This window comes from Thunnus albacares, chromosome 12 (assembly GCF_914725855.1).
Source record: "Thunnus albacares chromosome 12, fThuAlb1.1, whole genome shotgun sequence".
Classification (NCBI taxonomy): Eukaryota; Metazoa; Chordata; class Actinopteri; order Scombriformes; family Scombridae; genus Thunnus; species Thunnus albacares.
In genome coordinates this window covers 31,198,618-31,225,997 of record NC_058117.1, presented here as the reverse complement: position 1 = coordinate 31,225,997, position 27,380 = coordinate 31,198,618, and the positions used below count along the sequence as shown (strand labels likewise).

Here is a 27,380-nt window from a genome sequence, read left to right as displayed (position 1 = left end):
GCACTTGTATTTTTGCTGAAAAAGAAACATTTCTTTGCTCTATTCATAAATACATCTGATGTTTATGTTGTTTTGTAAATATATATCATATATTAAAAAATTAAAAATTCTACTAAAGACCAATCAGCTGTGTGAACATTGAGTCTAAACTCCATCTATGGTCTTCTCATTAGCGCAGTTTACATTATTAATCTTCTTATTGACATTGTGGGTGTATGTGATGTGCTGTGTGTAGCTGTGCTGTTAATTAGCCCCGAGCTAACTCTGGTCCAGTGCTTCTTTAATGTTAAAAACTGCAACATGTCCCAGTCTATAAATCAATCAATTATCAATTACATGCTTGTTTGTGTTTTGTATTCAATAAAAATATAAAAATATGATTTAAGTTGGGTTCTTTGTATCAAAATCGATTTCATTCTTTATAATGACTCTACTTTCTTTTCTATGAGTTATGTATTTATCATTATTAATATTATTATTAGGATGTTCAACCACTCAATATCAATTACAACCATTTTATTTTGATCTATTTGTTTAAACTTATTGAGTAATGTATTTGTGAACTCAGTACAGACTGTGGGACCTGAGCAGACTGCAGGAGTTTGAACGTCTCCCTTTATTTAATGATGTCAGTTTCTCAGCTCTGAGTTTAGGATTTCAGCTGCTTCTCTCACACATTAATAACACAGATTAAAACTGAGACAGCGAGCGCTGAATTCATACTGAAGTTCCTGGAACCATTCTTTAACCAGAGTCGATGGTTGTAACCGTCATTGTGTTAATAAAATGAAAAACCACAGTGAACAGTGTGGAGGCTGCTGAGCAGAAACCCACACGGCCCGTCTGCTACAGGAAAGGAAGTGTTGATTCGCTGTCAACAGTTTTATATGAGTCCTAATAACCGCCGAGAACAGATTCATACCTGCTGCTGTACACTCATGAACTTCCCTCCCTCTCATTTGTCATGTGGGTCTTTTCTCTTGTTGTCTGTAAACCTTTTTTCCACTGAGCCCTCCACCCACACAGTCAAACTGAGCCCAGCCACCAACAAAGGCCACACATCTGGAGGTCTTGTCACTTTTTCTTTTTTGTTTTTAGCAAAGGTACACTTTACAGCAGGGGAGGAATGTAATAAAGTACAATTGTGAGGTATTTTACATGAGTATTTCCATTTTATGCGTCTTTTTACGTCCACTCCACTACATTTCAGAGGGAGATATTTTACTTTCTACTCCACTACATTTACTTCACAGCTATAAGTACTAGTTACTTTTCAGATTTAGATTTTACCAGTAAAGCTGGTGATGTATTTTATATTTGAAATACATTTAGATCACTTCATAGGGATTTATTTTCATTTTACATATAAGGGTTTTTTCAGTGTACAAAAAGCCACATTAAATCCCCTTTGACTCCATGTTTTAAAACAATACAACATGAAACATTTCAAGAGTGGTGAATACTTTTCAGAGGCTCTGTATATATGTATATGATCAATGTAACAGTGTGTGGGGCCAATTTACATAAAGGGTACTTTAACTTTTGATACTTTAAGTACATTTAGTGAATAATACTTCTGTAATTTTGAAAGTAAAACCATTACTAGTAAAGTAGTATTTTATACTGTATTATTGGTACATTTACTTAAGTAAACCAGTTCAATATTTCTTCCATCACTGCTTTACAGTTTACACTTGTCATTGCCGAGTGCTCATACATAAATGACAGAAGGGGCTGTTTGTCAGTATCCTCCAAATATAACACATATGAGTGTTTTCTGATCTGAACGTCTGATTTGTCAACTAAACTACCTTCAGTTGTCAGAAGATCATGGTCATGCAAATAAATTATTCTTAAAGTAAAAGGACTTTTTTTTCTTTTTTTACATTTTTGGTATTGTTTAATATTACATTAAATATATACATACACATAAATATTACATTAAATATTACATTTCTACAGTCAATAAAAGATACTAGAAGATTTTGCTGATGTTTGCAACATTAATTTAAAAGTAAATCATAAATGTACTCAAGAAAGGCTTCAGCAGCTTTTGGGCTCAGATTTCCAATTGTCCTTTGGGTAAAGTATTTGCAGAAATAACTGTCATCAGTTGGTTATCACCTCTATGTGAGGAGCTTTCTAGTGTGAAAACATTAAAGAGTTTTTTGGGAGAAAAACAACAGCATTTTCTGCTTTGACCAGCTGCTGATGTTGCTTGATTATACACGTTTGAAACTTTATTGTGTTATTGTCTGACTGTTTGTGTTCTTATGTTATTTGTGTATTTTCTTTTTAATACAAGTAAAGATGACTTGTTTGTCTCAGTGTGGTTTGTGTTCTGCTGCTCTGATTGATGATAACAAATGTAGGATGTATTTTTTTAAATCTTGCAGAGAGGAAGTGAATGTTAAAAATGTTCTTACAGTGTGAATTTAAACACTCTGCAGGTAAAAACCTCAAATTAGAAGAAGATGAAAGATTTCAGAAACACCACAATTTAAAAACTGGTTTGTTTTATTAACAAAAACAACTTCATGAGAGAAACTGATAATAAAACAAACAGCAACAATAAAGTAATACAACTATTAAATATAAAATCTATATTATTAAATTATATATATTAATTATTAAATTAGTACATATAATTGTATAAAATATAAATAGTATTATTAATTTGGGTTTTCTTATTCATTGAATCATCAAGCACGAGGGGGGAACAGTGGAGGCCCAAACAGAACAAGGTAATGAAGGCTTGGTGGCTGTGTTCAGCAGTGATTCAGCTTCATCTGGAGACGCTGTCAGAGAGAGCAGAGGAGCAGAGCACTGACATTTCTCACTGCAACTCCAAACATTTGACTCCTTTTGTGTTTCAGAGCTTCCAGCTCCAGCAGCCTCCTGTCCTCCAGAGAGAGAGCCAGCAGACCTGCCAGCTCTGCAGCAAGCTGACTGTAAGATCACCTGCTGCCTCTCTGCATGCTCTGACAGCTCCAATGTCCTGCTGCAGTTAGGGCTGCATATCAGTCTGTTCACTTTCTGCTCATCATTGAAGGATTTAAACATACACTCCCTGATTCTGTTAGAGTGTCCCACAGCACAACAAGTCCCACTGAGAGAGCTTTCACTTCACAGGCTGACAAATAACACCTTTTGGGGGTGCTATACTCAGTTTTAGGCCTCAAGGGTGATAGAACAAGTTTAGGGAGTATATCTTAAAGCTCCACTAATCAATAGTTTTATATTAAGAATGAATCTAATGACTAAATGAGCTTTTTAGCCTCTTTTAGCTCCTAGTTGTGATTTTGCAGCACATTTCCTGTCTGCTTCAGTCTCAGTGTTTCCAGCAGCGGCAGCTGTTTTCTGATAAACCCACTGTACACTACCTGCCCAGCAGCAAACAGCAGACAGACCATAATATGTCAGAGAGGAGTTTGTTAGCTTGTTGTGGAGTTCTTCTGCCCCCAAGTGGTAAAAACTTCAAATCTATAGTAACCTGTGTGTTTTTAAACAGTATTCGGACTTTGCTTTTTATCCTTCGATGATTTTAATTGTTATAAATTGTATAGTTATATTGTTTTTAATATGTTCTACAACATGTTATACAATTGTCATTTTCAAGTGTGATAATCTCAATAATCTGATCAGTTACTTGTAAATAAACTGCATTTTGTCTTACTGTAGATTTTGTAATATTATAATTAGAATTGAATATATCTAACTAACATGGAAGGAGTCTCTGTCTGTCTCTCTGTACATACACATATATATGATATATTTACTCTTTATACACATTTGGGGTCATGAAAACAAAAGTTTGAAGAGACTAGTAGTAGTAGAAGCAATGTGTTGTTGCAGCCACATGAGGACAGCAGTGTAAAGGTTTTATTACTGACAGCTCAGCACAGAGCAGATAGAGGTAATATAATATAAAGTGGAGAATGAGATGAAAACTACAGCTTTAAAGTCTAATAAAATGTTGGAACAATATAAATAATATATAATATAATGTGTAAAATATATTATAAATATTATATAATAAAAAGGGAGAGAGTTACTTTTGGTTTTGCTCCTGAAAACAGCTGAGCATGTAGACTGGTGCAGGTTGTATTTGGTACCAACCTTTTATTTAATAATCATGAATAAATATTCAGTTATTTACAAATAAGCTGAATTTTCTCTTATTGTAGATTTTGTAATATTAGAATTATTATTGAATATTATACACAAATTAACATTAGAATATTAGACTTAAAATAACTCTGAAATAAAAACATAGAAGAGATAATATCATTATTAATCATAATCACTATGATTAATAATAAGAATAATAATGAAAGTTTCCAAAAATATCAAATCTGTCAGGATGAAATTTGAGGAAATGTGTCTAAACTCAGTGTTAAAAGAGAGCGTCAATGAATGCATGATACCATCAGATGATGCAGGAAATTCAATTCATTTATTAAAGTGGATTAAATAAATATAAGGGGAACATTTAAAGGTTAAAATCACAGTTCAGGAGGAGCTTTGTGGATTTGTAGTTTTTTATTTTTTTATTTTCATCACATCTGTTCTACAAACAACAGAGAACAATCTGTGTTGCTAAATTCACCACCAACCTGAACGTGTTTGTGGTTCCATGAATGTTTTTGTGTTTTGTTGTGTCCCAGATTTTTGATCTGCTGCCAGATTAAAATCAAGATGAAGAAAGTGAAAGTGAAGCACACAGAGAAACAGAGACGTGGAGGAAAACATATGATTAAAAAATAAGAGTCAAATCATTTTAAAAACCAGTTGAGATAATATCAGTCCGTCTCTGCTCTCCATCACTTTCACTGTTAAACTAATATGAGTTTGTGTTTCTGATTGTAAATATTTGAATAGAGCTGATAAATTCTCACATTAACACCTGTGAACAATCAAATAGTGATGTGTCAGTGACGTCCATCTCCATGGTAACTGTGTGCAGCCTGTTGCTCCTCCACTCAGAGGAAAACCACACAGCAGCAGCAGCAGCAGCAGCAGCAGCCTTATCTGTCCGCCGCAGGGGCTGATGGGAGGTTTGAGGAGCTGTTAGAAACCACGTGGCCCTCGTCTGATCTCACAGCTCGTCCTTGTTTGGCCTCAGCTGCATCAGAGCGCCACTTCTCCCCAGGTTCACCAGAGGAAACACCACTGCACAAAATGCTTTTCCTCCCAGCTGCTGCTCTGTGCTGTCTGTGTTCAGGTGAGTGTTTCCAGCCAATCAGGAGCCAACAAACTCAACCTTTAACAAACACTGTCACACTGACCTTCATCTGTGTGTCTGTTTGTCTACAGCGCTGGTTGCCATGGCAGCAGACCTGATTCAGGATGATTTAACATTGACCAGGAGAGATGGTGAAACCGTCTCCTTCAGCTGTGGAGGAACTGACCAGTGTGACTATGATGAAGTATTCTGGTACCAGAAGAAAGACATAGAAACATTCACAAGGATTCTTTATATTGATAAGAGTAATGGTAAAATAGAAAGACCTTACAATCATCCTCAGCAAGGTGATTTCTCACCTGTAAATAAAGGGAAGGGCTGTGAGGTGAAGATCCAGAAAGTTAAACTCTCACATTCAGCCACCTACTACTGCTCATGTTGGAAGAGAGATACCCACAGTGAGAAATGATCCCTGCAGCCTGTACAAAAACCTCCAGATGAACAGATGTCGAACAGTGTTTGTGACAGGAAGAGAGCAGTAAACCACAGCCCAGGTTCACATATTTCACCTCCATCTCAGCCAGAGTCACTAACAAACTGAGCTGAGGACAATTTTCTTGTGTTGCTGCTGTCAGTGTTTTTTTTAATATTGTATTTATTTATATGTTTATTATGTATTTCAGCAGGTTGTCTGTTGTTCCACACAGTGAGAACAAAGGATGAATACAGAACACATGGATGCTTCTTTGACCTTCTGCTGCAATAAAGTTCATTCCTCCCTCACAATGCTAATCTGCTCTAAATGCCAAAACTTCCTGTTGCTCCTTCACAATAAAAAACTTCTGCTCTTCCCTACACATCTGTCAGCAGATTTCATGATATAATATCACTTACGTAAATTATTGGTGTAGATTTGATTGATTACAGAAGGGACATGTCGCTACCAATGTTAAGGTGCTGCCGAATTGTCCCTACCAACATTTTCACCGATCTCAAACATCTTTTTATTTTAAGTTGACATAATGTTAACAGTGAGATCTCTGCAGAGTTTCCACGTTTGTGTGTTTTCTGCAAAAAGTGGGTTATTATGATAAAGAGTGAGAAAACGTGATATGGGGGATCCCTGACCTGATGATCTGGCAACCCAACTTCAAGCTGTTTTACACATTGTTGACTAGCTGCAGCTCGGCAGCAGCAGCAGCAGAGTCAGTGATGAATGAATGAGTGAATCTGAGGCGGTTAGTATTTATAGTTTAAATGTTTTAAACATAACAGAATATGAAAATGTCTTCACTGGACAAAACTAAGATCATCTGATCATTGTTTTTAAAGAAGAACCAAAGTGTCAGTAAAAATCAAGAGCAGTTATTATTGCATATGTGTCAATAAGACATGAACATTATTTATAAGGTAAAGTAGCCAAAGCTTGTCCAACTGATCTGTTTGTGACTGTCATCATTTCATTATGAAAATCCACAGCACAGAGACACACAGACAGGTGAGCTGCAGGTTCTCAGGTGAGCTCTGATGTCACAGTGAAATATCTTGCCATAAGTTCAGGGTTTGAAAGGCAAGTCAGAAAATACATATTCAAGGTACATATTACATAACACATATTCAATAAAGTCAACATTTTGCAGTCAGGCTCTTTATGTGTGCACACATGTATGAATATGAAAGAGAAAAGCGAGATAGAGAGCAAGTGCACATACACAACTATTTTGGCCGTCTGACTAAAAATGTTCCTACCAAAGTTAAAACCAAACAACCCCTAAATGTTACAGGCCAAATCTGTGATTTATGTCCCTAACTGGTTCTGGTCAGGTTTCCTGCTGTGAGCAGTGGGACCTTTGGTTTAGTCTGTCCATCAAATCAAATCACTGATACAGAGCAAAATGACTATTGTCCAGATCAGATTTCTATAAAATGTTCCTGTTCATGATCCCTTGAGTGTGAATTCTAACATTTATGGTGACCTCCTGACCTTTCCATTATCGTCTCCATCAGGACAAAAGTTCCTCTAGATGGACCATTGGGAACAATTTCATTTCAGTATGTTGCTCAAAGACACTTTGACATGAATATGAACAGGACTAAACCACCAACCCTGCGATCAAAGGAAGAAAAATATTAGAGGGTTTGGCCACAACCTGCTTTTCATTCAACAATAAAAAGCAGGTTGTGTTAGTTTTTACCTAACTCTGTTTTATTTTAAGTATTTTACAGAAATGATTAATAACAAATCATTTTAGTTAATTTGTGTTTTTTGTGACCAATTACTGTTTAGAAATGTAGCAGGATCCCACCTCTTTCTACAACAACAGGCCCACTTAAAGAACACTGAGGCTGGATTTATAGTTCTGTGTTAAGAGGTTCTGGTGTTGGGACAGTAAAAGTTACAGCTCAAAATTAAGTGTCATTTTAGATTCTGGATGTTGAGTGCAGGTACAATGTGATGGGAGCACCTGAAAAGATGTTGAATGCACAGATAGAGAGCTGAGACGTCAGAGAATAAAAACGTGTGCTCTCACAGTTGAATTGAGTACAACAGTTGCGTGTTGAGCGTGTTTTGTCCCACGTGGCCTTTGTCTGATCTCACAGCTCGTCCTGGTTTGGCCTCAGCTGCATCAGAGCGCCACTTCTCCCCAGGTTCACCAGAGGAAACACCACTGCACAAAATGCTTTTCCTCCCAGCTGCTGCTCTGTGCTGTCTGTGTTCAGGTGAGTGTTTCCAGCCAATCAGGAGCCAACAAACTCAACCTTTAACAAACACTGTCACACTTACCTTCATCTATGTGTCTGTTTTTCTACAGCACCGGTTGCTATGGCAGCAGAACTGATTCAGGATGATTTAACATTGACCAGGAGAACTGGTGAAAACGTCTCCTTCAGCTGTGGAGGAACTGACCAGTGTGATGGTGGTTATGTATACTGGTACCAGAAAAAAGACACAGGAAGATTCAGAGTGATTCTTGATATTGACAGGAGGGATGGTGAGATTAGTTACAATCATCCTCAGAAAGATGATTTCTCATGTTGGGCAGTAGGCTCTTGCCACGTGTGGCTGGGACCTACTGCTGTTCCCAAAAGGGACTGGGATGAGCTCCTGGGAGCCCCTGTCACCTCTGATGGACTCTTTAGATCCATTTCATTGGTTACTCAGTGCTTTTAACGACTGGAAGAGAAGTTGCAGCTTAGCTGTCATCTGTTGCTCACCATAGCTCCTGCCACCTCCACTTCTCAGGCTACTTTGGCAGAAACACAGCAACACCCCCTACCTTGTGACCAAGGAACGTGAGTGCAGAGCACTGACAGGCTTCACGGTAGTAAAGGGCTCACACTTGGACCAACGGCGCAGAAATAAATGTTGATGGGAAGGAGTGTCTCAACGGCGAGGGCTGTGCTCTCCAGCCGCCCCATACAACATGACAATGAGGTTTTCCGCCCCCTCTCACCATGCTGTTTATGTTTTTAATGAGATGTTACCTGTTGAAAAAGAGCAAGTTCCTCTACCCTCCACACCTCCCCAGTTTTCTATGACGTCACTGTGAATTCACTTCATTCCGTTTCACATGGTGTATCATGGCTGCCCAGTGTTACACAACACACACACACACACACACACACACATCTGTTGCCACATAAACAGGATGGAGACAGGGTTATCAAACTGGACTTTACATTTCACATCCCTCATTTAATCCTTGCACTTGTCACTTTGATATATAATTCATCAAACTGGACTTTGCATTGCATTCATCCTCCACTGTTACGTAATGTAATTATTTATGCTTTTTGCTCTTGTAACCTTCATTCATTTCATACACCTAATTTCTTTGTCCAGAGCTCAGTCCATATTTCCTTTGTACTGTCAATATTTCAAGTTATATCCCATTTCAAAACTATTACTATTCCACTCTGTAAATAGATTGTGAAATTTCAATTCAATTTTAATATTACTTTTATTTCATTAATATTATTATTACCTTACTTTTGTCTACTTTTATTCTTCTGTGTTGCGTTTTTTTTTTGGGAGCAAATGCCAAGACACATTCTTTGTATGCTTGTATTGGCTAATAAAACAGATTCTGATTGAATGGGCTACTGTAAGTCATGCTGACATAAAATCTCAGAACCAAGAATTATAATAATACAAAACAACCTCCAGGGTTGTGTAACTGTGCACTGACACCCAAAGATTCATAAACAACAAAAGCAGCTGGCGGTCATTCATTTTCAGTGAAAGCTGGCGATGAAGGGCTTCAGACGCCTTGGCAGCAGTGAGTAACGCAATGCCAGCACCAAAAACGACAGGTTGAAGTTGAGCAGAGTTTAATTTTATGCAAATTATCAGTGATGTAGCTGAAGCAGCAACCAATCGCCAAAAAAGACCACGCCATTTGAACGGTATAAAAGTAGTTTATTTGGATTGTCAAGAGGGTTCTGTATTGGATGAGGATATTTTATGGTAGGCTGGATGGAGGTCGAAGAGAGGGACAAAGGGGTCGATTGCTGGGGGATGAATGGGAGCCGAAGGTTGGTCTGGGTCATGTAAGGTGGGATGATGCGGTCGAGGAGAGGGATGAAGGGGGTCGATTGCGTGGGGATGACCAAATGGAATCACAATGAGGCTGGAGTGTCTAGGAACCCGGGGGTTGAGACTCAGGGTGGGGGACATGTCTCGATGAGCTTGCTGCTTCATCATCCCCCTGTGGTTCCTAAAATAGGGCAAGAAGAATTACTTATGCGGAAGTATTAACCCTAACAAGCATGTCTTTGATGGTGGGAGGAAACCGGAGTACCTGGCGGAAACCCATGCAAACATGGGGAGGACATGCAAACTCGGAAACTCACACAGAAAGGACCTGGGACAGCCAGTGTTCAAATCCAGGACCTTCTTGCTGTGAGGCATAAGTGTTAAACACTGAGCCACCACTGAGAGGGGAGAGAGGAGAAAAAAGGGGTTTGGGCGGGGAGGGCTGTGAGTACTGAGGCAAACGGGAGAGGAAGGGGTTAGACAAGCCTATATAGGTATGCACGGATGATTAAATTAGTGAGGCACAGGTGATTGAATTTAGTGAGAGAGAGGGGCGTGGTCTTGTTCCTGAACCTTTGTTATAATAAGAACTTCCATTCTATATTGACAGTGGAAGAGAAATTGATCATTGCGGTCTCTTGTTTCCTGGAACTGTACAATTTGTCATTGTTTGTTTGCCATGACACAAACATAACTAGCCAATAATGCTTCATTCCATAGGCTACTTGGCCAACAATGTGACATTTTTATTTTTTAATTAACATAAATATAGACCAGGCACATTTGTCTTACTAAATAATACACAGTGGAAACATGAAAAATGTATATTTTATCATCCCTGTCAAGTTCATGGCCAGCCTACCAAATAGATCTACTACAAACTTGATATGGCCACAACCAACATGATGTCTACAGTGTTCAATGACCTGCCCCCTGCCAATGACTGCTAGGTGGCTGGCAGTGAGCAGACAGTGACCAGAGCGCCTACTGCTGCTCGTGAATCTCTTGATGTGACAGTCCAGTAACTAGTAGTCTTTGCATGAATGTGAACAGGTTGGTCTTTTCAGCCCTAACTCTAACCCAAACACTTCAGGCCTTCCTCCAAGCCTGTAATAATGCTGTAGACTGTCAGCAGTATTGTAATATCTGAAAGTGACTCATTTTGGTCACTCTTTCCACTAAAAAAGAAAACAAACAAACAAACAAACAAACAAAAACTTAATTTTATATCTTGGGCCTTCAAAGTGCTCTCTGAAACTAGACCTGGGATGGTTTGAGTCAATGAAATGAGAAAATCAGAACTTTGTCGTAAGAGCTAAACCAAATACATCTTGGGAACGGTCTCCAACTGGAGAGTAACATATGTCAGTATGTGGCTCCTACATGGCTCCTGGTGTGAAATACTGACCTTTGAACAGTGACCTCAATGTTTGAAGGCTTATAATTTAGGAACAAAATGGGCTGTAGACATAAATCCAAATGTTATAGAGAGCATTTGACCTCAGCTACCATGTGAGTATGGTCAACAATTGGAGGTGCTGACAAATATGGGTAAAACATGGATAAAATTAATTTTTAACTATTTAACAATTAGATATTTGATATCTGATTACACAAATGTGTTTACCATCCTCTTAAACTCCTCAATGTACTTTCAATTTAGTATTTACACCTTCCAGTTCAAGGAAAAATACTAATATTTTATATAAGCTACAATTCTTTAGAGCTGCCCCATGCAGCTTGATACAAATCAGCACCACAGTTGAAATTCTTCCAGGTTGCAAAGTAGGGTTATAAAATATGGTCATAAAACGATATATCTACTGAATTTATCAAATATCTAGCAAAGCTGAAATAGTACTTACACTGTATCTGGATGATCTAAGTTAAGAACAAGTAACGATGTTGGTTTATTACAGATACTTTAAGTACAGTGTAAAAAATGCCTGTGAAATCCACAGCAATTTGCTGTATTTCTGCACAATTAATTGCAGTAAATATTTTTACAGTATAGTACTGTGTATTAGGCCTAAAACACAGTTATCATAATGATACTGTAGAAATCACAGTAGTGAACACACTACTGTAGAAAATCACAGTAGCCATATGTTACTGTAGAAAATCACAGTAACCATATGTTGCTGTAAAAAATCACTATAACCATTATGTTACTGTAGAAAGTCAAAGTAACTATTTTAGTGCTGTAGAAAATCCCAGTAGCCATATGTTACCGTAGAAAATCACTGTAACCATTATATTACTGTAAGAAATCACACTAACCGTATGTTACTGTAGAAAATCACAGAAACTATTTTAGTATTATAGAAAATAACGGTAACTGTATGTTACTGTAGAGAATCACAGTAACCATATGTTACTGTAGAAAGTCACAGTAACCATATGTTAGTGTATAGAATCACAGTAACCATTTTAGTACAGTAGAAATTCACAGTAACCATATGTTACTGTAAGAAATTACAGTAACCATATGATACTGTAGAAAATCACAGTGACTATTTCAGTACTGTAGAAAATCTCAGTAGCCATATGTTACTGTAGAAAATCTCAGTAACCACATGTTACTGTAGAAAATCACAGTAGGCATATTTTACTGTAGAAAAACACAGTGACCATATGTTACTGTAGACAATCACAGTAACTACTTTAGTACTGTAGAAATTCATAGGAACCACATGTAACTGTAGAAATTCACAGTAACTATTTTAGTACTGTAGGACATCACAGTAACCATATGTTACAGTAGAAAAACACAGCAACCATTTTAGTACTGTAGAAAATCTCTGTAGTTATATGTTGCTGTAGAAAATTACAGTAACTATTTTAGTACTGTATGAAATCACAGTAACCATATGTTACTGTAGAGAATTACAGTAACCATATGTTATGGTAGAACATCACTGTAACCATTATGGTACTGTAAGAAATCACAGTAACCACATATTACTGTAGAAAATCACAGTAACTATTTTAGTACTGTATAAAACCACAGTAACCATAATGTTACTGTAGAAAATCACAGTAACCATATGTTACTGTAGAAAATCACAATAACTATTTTAGTACCATATAAAATCATAGTAACCATAATGTTACTGTAGAAAAACACAGTAACCATTTTAGTACTGTAGAAAATCTCTGTAATTATATGTTACTGTGGAAAATCACAGTAACCATTATGTTACTGTAGAAAATCGCAGTAACCATAAGTTATTGTAGAAAATCACAGTAACTATTTTAGTACTGTAGGATATCACAGTAACCATATGTTACTGTAGAAAATCACAGTAACTATTTCAGTACTGTAGAAAATCTCAGTAGCCATATGTTACTGTAGAAAATCTCAGTAACCACATGTTACTGTAGAAAATCACAGTAGGCATATTTTAATGTAGAAAAACACAGTGACCATATGTTACTGTAGACAATCATATTAAGTTACTCTGTAGTTAAATGTTACTGTAGAAAATCTCTGTAATTATATGTTACTGTGGAAAATCACAGTAACCATTATGTTACTGTAGAAAATCGCAGTAACCATAAGTTATTGTAGAAAATCACAGTAACTATTTTAGTACTGTAGGATATCACAGTAACCATATGTTACTGTAGAAAATCACAGTAACCATTATGTTACTGTAGAAAATAGCAGTAACCATATGTTACTATAGAAAATGACAGTAGCCATATGTTACTGTAGAAAATCACAGTAACTATTTTAGTACTGTAGGACATCACAGTAACCATATATTAGTGTAGAAAAACACAGGAACCATTTTAGTACTGTAGAAAATCTCTGTAGTTATATGTTACTGTAGAAAATCATAGTAACTATTTTAGTACTGTAGGACATCACAGTAACCATATGTTACTGTAGAAATTCACAGTAACTATATTAGTACTGTATAAAATCACGGGAACCATATCTTTCTGTAGAGTATCACAGTAAGCATTTTAGTATTGTAGGAAACCACAGTAAGCATATGTTACTGTAGAAAATCACAGAAACTATTTTAGTACTGTAGAAAATAACAGTAACCGTATGTTATTGTAGAGAATCACAGTAATCATGTTACTATAGAAAACAACAGTGACAATTTTAGTACTGTAGAAAATGTCTGTAGCTATATGTTACTGTGGAAAATCACAGTAACCATTGTGTTACTGTAGAAAATCACAGTAACCATATGTTACTGTAGAAAAACACAGCAACCATGTTAGTACTGTAGAAAATCTCTGTAGTTATATGTTAGTGTAGAAAATTACAGTAACTATTTTAGTACTGTATGAAATCACAGTAACCATATGTTACTGTAGAGAATTACAATAACCATTTTAGTACTGTAGAAAATCACAGTAAGCATATGTTACTGTAGAAAATCACAGTAACCATATGTTATGGTAGAATATCACTGTAACCATTATGGTACTGTAAAAAATCACAGTATCCATAATTTTACTGTAGAAAAACACAGTAACCATTTCAGTACTGTAGAAAATCTCAGTAGCCATATGTTACTGTAGAAAATCTCAGTAACCACATGTTACTGTAGAAAATCACAGTAGGCATATTTCATTGTAGAAAAACACAGTGATTATATGTTACTGTTGACAATCACAGTAACTATTTTAGTACTGTAGAAATTCATAGGAACCACATGTAACTGTAGAAATTCACAATAACTATTTTAGTACTGTAGGACATCACAGTAAACATATGTTACTGTAGAAAAACACAGCAACCATTTTAGTACTGTAGAAAATCTCTGTAGTTATATGTTACTGTAGAAAATTACAGTAACTATATGTTATGGTAGAACATCACTGTAACCATTATGGTATTGTAAGAAATCACAGTAACAATATATATCACCGTAGAAAATCACAGTAACTATTTAAGTACTGCATAAAATCACAGTAACCATAATGTTATTGTAGAAAATCACAGTAAGCATATGTTACTGTAGAAAATCACAGTAACTATTTTAGTACTGTATAAAACCACAGTAACCATAATGTTACTGTAGAAAAGCACAGTAACCATATTAGTACTGTAGAAAATGTCTGTAGTTATATGTTAGTGTAGAAAATTACAGTAACTATTTTAGTACTGTAGGACATCACAGTAACCATTTTAGTACTGTACAAAATGTCTGTAGTTATATGTTGTTGTGGAAAATCACAGTAACCATAATGTTACTGTAGAGAAACACAATAACCATTTCAGTACTGTAGAAAATCTCTGTAGTTATATGTTACTGTGGAAAATCACAGTAACCATTATGTTACTGTAGAAAATCGCAGTAACTATTTTAGTACTGTAGGACATCACAGTAACCATATGTTACTGTAAGAAATTACAGTAACCATATGTTACTGTAGAAAATCACAGTAACTATTTCAGTACTGTAGAAAATCTCAGTAGCCATATGTTACTGTAGAAAATCTCAGTAACCACATGTTACTGTAGAAAATCACAGTAGGCATATTTTACTGTAGAAAAACACAGTGACCATATGTTACTGTAGACAATCACAGTAACTATTTTAGTACTGTAGAAATTCATAGGAACCACATGTAACTGTAGAAATTCACAGTAACTATTTTCGTACTGTAGGACATCACAGTAACCATATGTTACTGTAGAAAAACAAAGCAACCATTTTAGTATTGTAGAAAATCTCTGTAGTTATATGTTAGTGTAGAAAATTACAGTAACTATTTTAGTACTGTATGAAATCACAGTAACCATATGTTACTGTAGAGAATTACAGTAACCATTTTAGTACTGTATAAAATCACAGTAATCATAATGTTACTGTAGGAAATAACAGTAACCATATTTTACTGTAGAAAATCACAGTAACTATTTTAGTACTGTAGAAAATCTCCGTAGTTATATGTTACTGTGGAAAATCACAGTAACCATTATGTTACTGTAGAAAATCACAGTAACCATATGTTACTATAGAAAATGACAGTAGCCATATGTTACTGTAGAAAATCACAGTGAGTATTTTAGTATTGTATAAAATCACAGTAACCATAATGTTACTGTAGAAAATCACAGTAACCATATGTTTCTGTAGAAAATCACAGTAACTATTTTAGTACCATATAAAATCACAGTAACCATAATGTTACTGTAGAAAAACACAGTAACCATTTTAGTACTGTAGAAAATCACTGTAGTTATATGTTACTGTGGAAAATCACAGTTACCATTATGTTACTGTAGAAAAACACAGTAGCCATTTTAGTACTGTAGAAAATCACTGTCGTTATATGTTACTGTGGAAAATCACAGTTACCATTATGTTGCTGTAGAGAATCACAGTAACCATGTGTTACTATAGAAAACAATAGTGGCAATTTTAGTATTGTAGAAAATCTCTGTAGCTATATGTTACTGTGGAAAATCACAGTAACCATTATGTTACTGTAGAAAATCGCAGTAACCATATGTTACTATAGAAATTGACAGTAGCCATATGTTACTCTAGAAAATCACAGTAAGTATTTTAGTATTGTATAAAATCACAGTAACCATAATGTTACTGTAGAAAATCACAGTAACCATATGTTACTGTAGAAAATCACAGTAACTATTTTAGTACTGTAGAAAATCACAGTACCCATAATGTTACTGTAGAAAAACACAGTAACCATTTTAGTACTGTAGAAAATCACAGTAGCCATATGTTACTGTAGAAAAACACAGTAGCCATTTTAGTACTGTAGAAAATCACTGTAGTTATATGTTACTGTGGAAAATCACAGTTACCATTATATTACTGTAGAGAATCACAGTAACCATACATTACGGTAGAAAATCACTATAATCATTATGGTACTGTAAGAAATCACAGTAACCATATGTTACTATAGAAAATTACAGTAACTATTTTAGTATTGTAGAAAATCAAAGTAACCATTTTAGTACTGTATAAAATCACAGTAATCATAATGTTACTGTAGGAAATAACAGTAACCATATGTTACTGTAGAAAATCACAGTAACTATTTTAGTACTGTAGAAAATCTCCGTAGTTATATGTTACTGTGGAAAATCACAGTAACCATTATGTTACTGTAGAAAATCGCAGTAACCATATGTTACTATAGAAAATGACAGTAGCCATATGTTACTGTAGAAAATCACAGTAAGTATTTTAGTATTGTATAAAATCACAGTAACCATAATGTTACTGTAGAAAATCACAGTAACCATATGTTACTGTAGAAAATCACAGTAACTATTTTAGTACCATATAAAATCACAGTACCCATAATGTTACTGTAGAAAAACACAGTAACCATTTTAGTACTGTAGAAAATCACTGTAGTTATATGTTACTGTGGAAAATCACAGTTACCATTATGTTACTGTAGAAAAACACAGTAGCCATTTTAGTATTGTAGAAAATCTCTGTAGCTATATGTTACTGTGGAAAATCACAGTAACCATTTTGTTACTATATAGAATCACAGTAACCATTTTAGTATTGTAGAAATTCACAGAAGCCATATGTTACTGTAGAAAAACACAATAACCATTTTAGTATTGTAGAAAATCTCTGTAGTTATATGTTACTGTGGAGAATCACAGTAACCATATGTTACTATAGAAAACAACAGTAACAATTTTAGTACTGTAGAAATTCATAGGAACCACATGTAACTGTAGAAATTCACAGTAACTATTTTAGTACTGTAGGACATCACAGTAACCATATGTTACTGTAGAAAAACAAATCAACCATTTTAGTACTGTAGAAAATCTCTGTAGTTATATGTTACTGTAGGAAATCACAGTAACTATTTTAGTACTGTAGGACATCACAGTAACCATATGTTACTGTAGAAAAACACAGTAACCATTTTAGTACTGTAGAAAATCTCTGTAGGTATATGTTACTGTAGAAAATCATAGTAACTATTTTAGTACTGTAGAAAAATCATAGTAGCTATTTTAGTGCTGTAGGACATCACAGTAACCATATGTTACTGTAGAGAATCACAGTAACCATTTTAGTACTGTAGAAATTCACAGTAACCACATGTTACTGTAGAAATTCACAGTAACTATTTTAGTATGTATAAATTCACGGGAACCATATCTTTTTGTAGAGTATCACAGTAAGCATTTCAGTACTGTATGAAATCACAGTAAGCATATGTTACTGTAGGAAATCACGGTAACCATAATGCAAATGTAGAAAATCACAGTAACTATTTTTGTACTGTACAAAATCACAGTAATCATATGTTATGGAAAAAATCACTGTAACCATTATGTTAGTGTAAGAAATCACAGTTAATATATGTTATTGTAGAAAACCACAGTAACTATTTTAGTGCTGTAGAAAATTTTCTGTAGTCATATGTTACTGTGGAAAATCACAGTAATATTGATACTACTGTAGACACCATTATGTTACTATATTTGAGGTAGCAGCTTTCCCTTTTGTAAAGAAAATAACTAACTAACTAGTAACTAACTAACTAACCAGACCTTACACCAAGCTAGTTTTTGTAGTTAAATTATTCACATCGATTTTTGGCTGCTCTGAAGTGTGCTAACATTCTTATGTTAGCTTGTGGTCTGTTGGCTAAGAGAAATCCATAGTTAACCTGACATGCCTTAATGTTACAGATGTTAGCTTTATATATTCTGCCTCATAGCACATGTGAGAGCACTGTAATGTGTATTTAGCCTGTGTCAGCCCCTGGCTAACTCAACACTGTTATACATGTTCACTGTGAAAATATCCCCGTTTTTCTCATCCGTTTACATTACAGTACATGTTTTTTACAGAAATACGACACATCATCAAAGACTATTTTTCCAAGTTTTTTCCTTGCAAATTTGTAACTTTAATTTCCGAGAATTTCAGAGATTTTTCTCCCAAATTTAAGAATGAGTTTTTTCGCAGAATATTACTCTCCCTCCCCCAGCTCTTTTTTTTTTTTTTTTTTAACCCTGCTTAATATACTGTTGTAGTTGTCTGCTTTAATCTTTTATGATTTTTTCTAATTTGTATTTAATGACTTTTTCATATGTATGGTCCCAGCTTTCCTTCCAAATAAACTATGTAAATGGTATGTTATAAACAGTAACACTCGTTGTTCTTATTTTCTCCCTTCCTCCTTCTCTATGTGTACAGTTTTAAACTTGTCTTTTTTAAAACTTGCTGCTCAATTTTAAAGCACTTTGAGCTGCATTCTGTGTATGAAAGGTGCTACATAAATGAAGTTCACTCATTCATTCATGCATCCATTTATTAATTCATTCATTCATTTCTGACAGAGTGACAAGGTGTGTTTGCTGCCCCCAGTGGTTGATAAGGCTTTTCTGTCAAAGCTCCAGTAGATGTATTATTATAACACACTGGCTGTTACCAACAGTAAACACAAGTTATCAACAAGGACCAAAATCTAAAGGATTCTAACTTCAAATGACAGTCTGAAGATAAAGTACAAGTCAGGAAGAGTATTTTGATTCTTATGGAGGACACTTTTTACTATTGCAGGCTACAGAGCAGCTGAATTTCACATCTCATATTTATGTTATTTTTCTATTTTTTCACAGCTACTGATCCGGATGTAAAATCATATTTTATTAAACTGACAGACAACATGTGTCATGTATTGGACTGATTAAAAATATAGCAGGATCCCGCCTCTCTCTATGTCAGTAGGCTGAAATAAAGAGAAATACAACAAAAGAAGAGACAGTCATGTTGATATGAACATTAGAGAAACACATCATGAAGATGAAACATGATACTGGTTAATAATTTGGATTTATTCGCCTCAGCTGACACATTCAACAGCAGACAGGTTTTTGTCACAGTGTGTTTCACTGTGAACGTCATGATCTTTGGCTCTGGCACTAAACTGTTTGTAACAGGTAAGACTAAACTTTCATTTTCCTTCAGTTGTTTTATTGCACAAGTTTTTAAGTTTATTTTCTGCTGCTTGAGGATTTACACATTAATTTTCCATAATTATTAGAGAATTCATTGTGCAACCATTCTATCATTAAATAAGCATCAGAGAGGAGTTTGTCTTCATATGTTTCTTGGAAACTAAAATCTTTAAACTCTTCCAAATACTCAGAGAAACTCAGCACTGATATTCTAATTTCATTCTGTATTCTCATCAGCTGCTGTTCAATGAAACTTCTCTCTCTCCTGAAAGAAATTAAATTCTAGATGAATGATTGTGGAAGATTTTCCTGCTCTGATCATCTGTTGACTTTTTATACACAATCTTGAGATAATTTAAGTAAATTTCATTGATGAGCAGGATTCTTCAGTCTCATACAGATTCAGAGTTGATTTCATTAAGCTCTCAGTCTCAGTATTTACTACATTTCAATGAAAACTACAATCACTAATTTCATCAACATGGTCAGAAAGCACAAAGTATGAACACAGATTTAATGTCAGCAAATTAGGACTTATATATAGTATTTCATCATAGATATATTATGGTCTATGGTGTTATGGTATATATGGAGGTAAATATGTTGTTTTTTATAAGATATATTTACTATGATATAAAATGCAGCTTGACTAATGTTAAAAAATTGGACAGCCATACCAACATCTATATTTGTTTTTTTAATTATTATTATAAAAGAATTGTGACCAAAGTGTGAAATAAGCAGGATATTTTACAGCTGAAAACTTGTTAGTGCTGTCTGGTGGACAAACTATGTATTACTGGATTATCTTTGTCATCTTTGTTGTGTTATTTCTGGTTATTTATCTGCAGACATGTATGTGGTGATACCAGTTTATATATATATGTGTGTGTGTTTTTAATGTGTTTGTTTTATTTTATTTCATTATTATTTCATTCTCTTACTATATGTTTTGTTTTTTATTGTATTCTCTTTAATTGTAAATGTGTTGGGACCATGCTGCATGGTGATTCTGCACTTTAAAGAAAACTGATTGATACACTTATGTATCAATATACTGTACATATGTATTGCTGTGCATATGTATAGTTTTTCAATCTCATGTATGATGAAGCATGGCATAAAGTTTGGTGATATATATCATAAAATATAGCAGACACAATTTATACCTATTTTATGATGAAGGTTAATATTCTGCATTCTACAAATGTAATTTTATTATATTTTATATGACATTGTTTTTCATGAATTATATGTAAAAATTTAAAAAATAATGAACAGAACTTTTTATTGTCATCTTTCCATTTTTTTCTTGAACTTCTATCTAGATGAAGATATATATGAAAATATGTATCAGTGTAGATGATGTTTGTGGTGTACTGATGAGTAGTTTAGTGATCATGTAGTTTCCAGGATCAGACTGAATGCAGTGCAGTGCTGTAAGCTGCTGTTGACTGTGTGAATGTGTGTCTGTGCTGCTTGTTGCTGCTGTCAAACTTCAGATGAGCAGGTGGTGAAGCCCGTGGTGAGTGTGTACCCAGCAGCCCACCTGGAGGGGAAGAGCTCCCTGCTGTGTCTGGCCTCAGCCATGTCTCCTCCTGTGGTCCAGTTCTCCTGGAAAAAACAGAAGAACGGCCGGCTGGAGGATCTGCCCCTTGCTGCGGGAGAGCGGTTGGAGCTCAGAGAGCCGAGATGCACTGCCTCCATCCTGCTGCTCCATCAGCAAGAGAGGAGCACATATAAATACCGCTGCTCTGTCAAGCACGAAGGGGGCACAGTGAGGGCCCAAACAGAACAAGGTAATGAAGGCTTGGTGACTGTGTTCAGCAGTGATTCAGCTTCATCTGGAGACGCTGTCAGAGAGAGCAGAGGAGCAGAGCACTGACTAATTTGTTTTTAACTTTTTTCTGTTTCAGATGTTTCTACTCTTCCTCCACCAACAACAGCTCCAACTGCAACTCCAACATCAGCTCCAACAGCAACTCCACCAGCAGTTCCATCAGAATCTCCGACACCAGCTCCATCAGCAGATCCACCAGCAGCTCTTGTCCCGTCTCAGTACCAGGTGAAGCTGCTCTGTGTGCTGTACACAGTGCTGATAGTGAAGAGTCTGGTGTACTGCTGTGGACTCTCTCTGCTGATGATCCTCAGAAACAAGGGACCGTCCACCAACTGCACACATGCTGACTGACTGTTTTCTGCTCGCCTTTTCTCACCATCACATCTCATCAATTCATCTCATTTATCACTTTGATCAGTGTTCAGAAATGTCAGTAATGACGTGTTGTGGTTGGTTGTAAATTTACGGTTAAGACACAGTTGTCCTAAAACTATAAATACACACACAAACATGTAAATTCAGTAGAATATTGTTATCTTGATGCTTGATTTTGCTGCTTATAGTATTTTTTCTTTCTTGTGCATTTTCTTTTTAATACATTATACAGAGGGTGGCAGGTTTGTCAAAGTCATTCAAAGTAACATCCTCAATAAACTGAAATATCACAGATTCTGTCATTTATAGTCATTCTTGTTTTTATTGATTTCCGTTTGGCTTCACATAATACAAATAATCAGACACAGAATCAACTATATTGGCCAAGTTTGCTGATACCTACAAGTAATTTGACTCTTATCGTGAGTAGATCTCAGTAAACTTTCACATAGTGCTAAAAACAAGTGTACAGGAAGATACAAAGAAAATTGGAATTAAGAACAATATTAATATTATTATGAATGTGGGTTTTGTTATTCAATTAATCATTTATTATAATTAAGGTGGAATACGTAACACCAACAGATGTATATCTGCATTTGTTCTTTTTCTGAATAAGGAACATTTTTTTTGCTCTATTCATTAAAAATGAGCAGGAGTTGTTTTTTTACATATATGTGATGTTTATGTTGCTTTGTAAATATATATCACATATGTTTGTTTGTGTTTTATATTTAATAAAAATATCTTAAATAATATGATTTAAGTTGGATTCTTAATATTAGTCATGCATTATTTATTATTATTATTAGGATGTTCAGCACCTCAATCACAGTTTCAACCATTTTATTGTCATCGATTTGTTTAAAGTGAATTGAGTGATTTATTTGTGAACTCAGTACAGACTGTGGGACCTGAGCAGACTGCAGGAGTTTGAACGTCTCCCTTTATTTAATGATGTCAGTTTCTCAGCTCTGAGTTTAGGATTTCAGCTGCTTCTCTCGCACATTAATAACACAGATTAAAACTGAAACGAGCGCTGAATTCATACTGAAGTTCCTGGAACCATTCTTTAACCAGAGTCGATGGTTGTAACCATCATTGTGTTAATACAATGAAAAACCACAGCGAACAGTGTGGAGGCTGCTGAGCAGAAACCCACACGGCCCATCTGCTGCAGGAAAGGAAGTGTTGATTCGCTGTCAACAGTTTTATATGAGTCCTAATAACCGCCGAGAACAGATTCATACCTGCTGCTGTACACTCATCAACTTCCCTCCCTCTCATTTGTCATGTGGGTCTTTTCTCTTGTTGTCTGTAAACCTTTTTTCCACTGAGCCCTCCACCCACACAGTCAAACTGAGCCCAACCACCAACAAAGGCCAAACATCTGGAGGTCTTATCACTTTTTCTTTTTTTGGAGTTTTTAGCAAAGGTACACTTTACAGCAGGGGAGGAATGTAATAAAGTACAATTGTGAGGTATTTCACATGAGTATTTCCATTGTATGCGTCTTTATACGTCCACTCCACTACATTTCAGAGGGAGATATTTTACTTTCTACCCCACTACATTTACTTCACAGCTATAAGTACTAGTTACTTTTCAGATTTAGATTTTACTAGTAAAGCTGATGATGTATTTTATATTTGAAATACATTTAGATCACTTCATAGGGATTTATTTTCATTTTACATATAAGGGTTTTTTCAGTGTACAAAAAGCCACATTAAATCCCCTTTGACTCCATGTTTTAAAACAATACAACATGAAACATTTCAAGAGTGGTGAATACTTTTCACAGGCTCTGTATATATGTATATGATCAATGTAACCAATTTACATAAAGGGTACTTTAACTTTTGATACTTTAAGTACATTTAGTGAATAATACTTCTGTAATTTTGAAAGTAAAACCATTACTTGTAAAGTAGTATTTTATACTGTATTATTGCTACATTTACTTAAGTGAAACAGTTCAGTACTTCTTCCATCACTGCTTTACAGTTTACACTTGTCATTGCCGAGTGCTCATACATAAATGACAGAAGGGGCTGTTTGTCAGTATCCTCCAAATAAAACACATATGAGTGTTTTCTGATCTGAACGTCGGATTTGTCAACTAAACTACCTTCAGTTGTCAGAAGATCATGGTCATGCAAATAAGTTATTCTTACAGTAAAATGACTTTTTAACCAAGTAAACCCAGGAACTCATGAGCCCTGCACTGCTAGAGGCAAAATAATTATTGCCTTTACTCTTATTCTTCTTTTCATTTTTACATTTTTGGTATCATTAAATATTACACTTAGGATTTCTACAGTGAATAGAAGATACTAGAAGACTTTGCTGATGTTGGCAACATTAATTTAAAAGTAAATTATAAATGTACTCAAGAAAGGCTTCAGCAGCTTTTGGGCTCAGATTTCCAATTGTCCTTTGGGTAAAGTATTTGCAGAAATAACTGTCATCAGTTGGTTATCACCTCTATGTGAGGAGCTTTCTAGTGTGAAAACATTAAAGAGGTTTTTGGGAGAAAAACAACAGCATTTTCTGCTTTGACCAGCTGCTGATGTTGCTTGATTATACATGTTTGAAACTTTATTGTGTTATTGTCTGACTGTTTGTGTTCTTATATTATTGGTGTATTTTCTTTTTAATACAAGTAAAGATGACTTGTTTGTCTCAGTGTGGTTTGTGTTCTGCTGCTCTGATTGATGATAACAAATGTATTTTTTTTAAATGTTGCAGAGAGGAAGTAAATGTTAAAAATGTTCTTACAGTGTGAATTTAAACACTCTGCAGGTAAAAACCTCAATTTAGAAGAAGATGAAAGATTTCAGAAACAGCACAATTTAAAAACTGGTTTGTTTTATTAAAAAAACAACTTCATGAGAGAAACTGATAATAAAACAAACAGCAACGACAAAGTAATACAACTATTAAATATAAAATCTACATTATTAAATAATATGTATTAATTATTAAATTAGTAAATGTAATTTTATAAAATGTTAATAGTATTATTAATTTGGGTTTTGTTATTTAAGGAATCATCAAGCACGAGGGGGGAACAGTGGAGGCCCAAACAGAACAAGGTAATGAAGGCTTGGTGACTGTGTTCAGCAGTGATTCAGCTTCATCTGGAGACGCTGTCAGAGAGAGCAGAGGAGCAGAGCACTGACATTTCTCACTGCAACTCCAAACATTTGACTCCTTTTGTGTTTCAGAGCTTCCAGCTCCAGCAGCCTCCTGTCCTCCAGAGAGAGAGCCAGCAGACCTGCCAGCTCTGCAGCAAGCTGACTGTAAGATCACCTGCTGCCTCTCTGCATGCTCTGACAGCTCCAATGTCCTGCTGCAGTTAGGGCTGCATATCAGTCTGTTCACTTTCTGCTCATCATTGAAGGATTTAAACATACACTCCCTGATTCTGTTAAAGTGTCCCACAGCACAACAAGTCCCACTGAGAGAGCTTTCACTTCACAGGCTGACAAATAACACCTTTTGGGGGCGCTATACTCAGTTTTAGGCCTCCAGGGTGATAGAACAAGTTTAGGGAGTATATCTTAAAGCTCCACTAATCAATAGTTTTATATTAAGAATGAATCTAATGACTAAATGAGCTTTTTAGCCCCTTTTAGCTCTTAGTTGTGGTTTTGCAGCACATTTCCTGTCTGCTTCAGTCTCAGTGTTTCCAGCAGCAGCAGCTGTTTTCTGATAAACCCACTGTACACTAGCTGCCCAGCAGCAAACAGCAGACAGACCATAATATGTCAGAGAGGAGTTTGTTAGCTTGTTGTGGAGTTCTTCTGCCCCCAAGTGGTAAAAACTTCAAATCTATAGTAACCTGTGTGTTTTTAAACAATATTTGGACTTTGCTTTTTATCCTTCAGTGATTTTAATTGTTATAAATTGTATAGTTATATTGTTTTTAATATGTTCTACAACATGTTATACAATTGTCATTTTCAAATGTGATAATCTCAATAATCTGTCTTGTTACTTGTAAATAAACTGCATGTTGTCTTACTGTAGATTTTGTAATATTAGAATTAGAATTGAATATATCTAACTAACATGGAAGGAGTCTCTGTCTGTCTCTCTGTACATACACATATATATGATATATTTACTCTTTATACACATTTGGGGCCATGAAAACAAAAGTTTGAAGAGACTAGTAGTAGTAGAAGCAATGTGTTGTTGCAGCCACATGAGGGCAGCAGTGTAAAGGTTTTATTACTGACAGCTCAGCACAGAGCAGATAGAGGTAATATAATATAAAGTGGAGAATGAGATGTAAACTACAGCTTTAAAGTCTAATAAATTGTCAGAGAAATATAAAAAATATGAAATATAATGTGTAAAATATATTATAAATATTATATAATAAAAAGGGAGAGAGTTACTTTTGGTTTTGCTCCTGAAAACAGCTGAACATGTAGACTGGTGCAGGTTGTATTTGGTACCAACCTTTTATTTAATAATCATGAATAAATATTCAGTTATTTACAAATAAGCTGAATTTTCTCTTATTGTAGGGTTCATAATATTAGAATAATAATTGAATATTATACACAAATTAACATTAGAATATTAGACTTAAAACAACTCTGAAATAAAAACATAGAAGAGATAATAATGAATCTGAAAACACATTTTTAAATATAGTTTTATAATAATAATAATAATAATAATAATAATAATAATAATAATAATAATAATTATTATTATTATTATTATTATTATTATTATTATTATTATTATTATTATTAAGAATAATAACAAAAGTTTCCAAAAATATCAAATCTGTCAGGATGAAATTTGAGGAAATGTGTCTAAACTCAGTGTTAAAAGAGAGCGTCAATGAATGCATGATACCATCAGATGATGCAGGAAATTCAATTCATTTATTAAAGTGGATTAAATAAATATAAGGGGAACATTTAAAGGTTAAAATCACAGTTCAGGAGGAGCTTTGTGGATTTGTAGTTTTTTTTTATTTTCATCACATCTGTTCTACAAACAACAGAGAACAATCTGTGTTGCTAAATTCACCACCAACCTGAACGTGTTTGTGGTTCCATGAATGTTTTTGTGTTTTGTTGTGTCCCAGATTTTTGATCTGCTGCCAGATTAAAATCAAGATGAAGAAAGTGAAAGTGAAGCACACAGAGAAACAGAGACGTGGAGGAAAACATATGATTAAAAAATAAGAGTCAAATCATTTTAAAAACCAGTTGAGATAATATCAGTCCGTCTCTGCTCTCCATCACTTTCACTGTTAAACTAATATGAGTTTGTGTTTCTGCTTCTTTTAAATGCAGCTGTAATGATTGTAAATATTTGAATAGAGCTGATAAATTCTCACATTAACACCTGTGAACAATCAAACAGTGATGTGTCAGTGACGTCCATCTCCATGGTAACTGTGTACAGCCTGTTGCTCCTCCACGCAGAGGAAAACCACACAGCAGCAGCAGCAGCAACAGCC

General features: G+C 35.0%; 1 protein-coding gene across 1 annotated transcript; it reads left to right on the top strand.

Annotated features, from left to right (window-relative positions):
• The first annotated feature begins 5,012 nt into the window (after window positions 1–5,012).
• On the top strand, window positions 5,013–22,377 carry LOC122994489 (immunoglobulin lambda-1 light chain-like). The gene is made up of 5 exons (XM_044369203.1): window positions 5,013–5,224; window positions 5,317–5,622; window positions 19,597–19,653; window positions 21,174–21,470; window positions 21,588–22,377. Exons 1-5 carry the CDS (start codon window positions 5,182–5,184, stop codon window positions 21,860–21,862), a joined length of 978 nt encoding a protein of 325 aa, XP_044225138.1. The 5' UTR covers window positions 5,013–5,181; the 3' UTR covers window positions 21,863–22,377.
• Window positions 22,378–27,380: the final 5,003 nt, after the last annotated feature.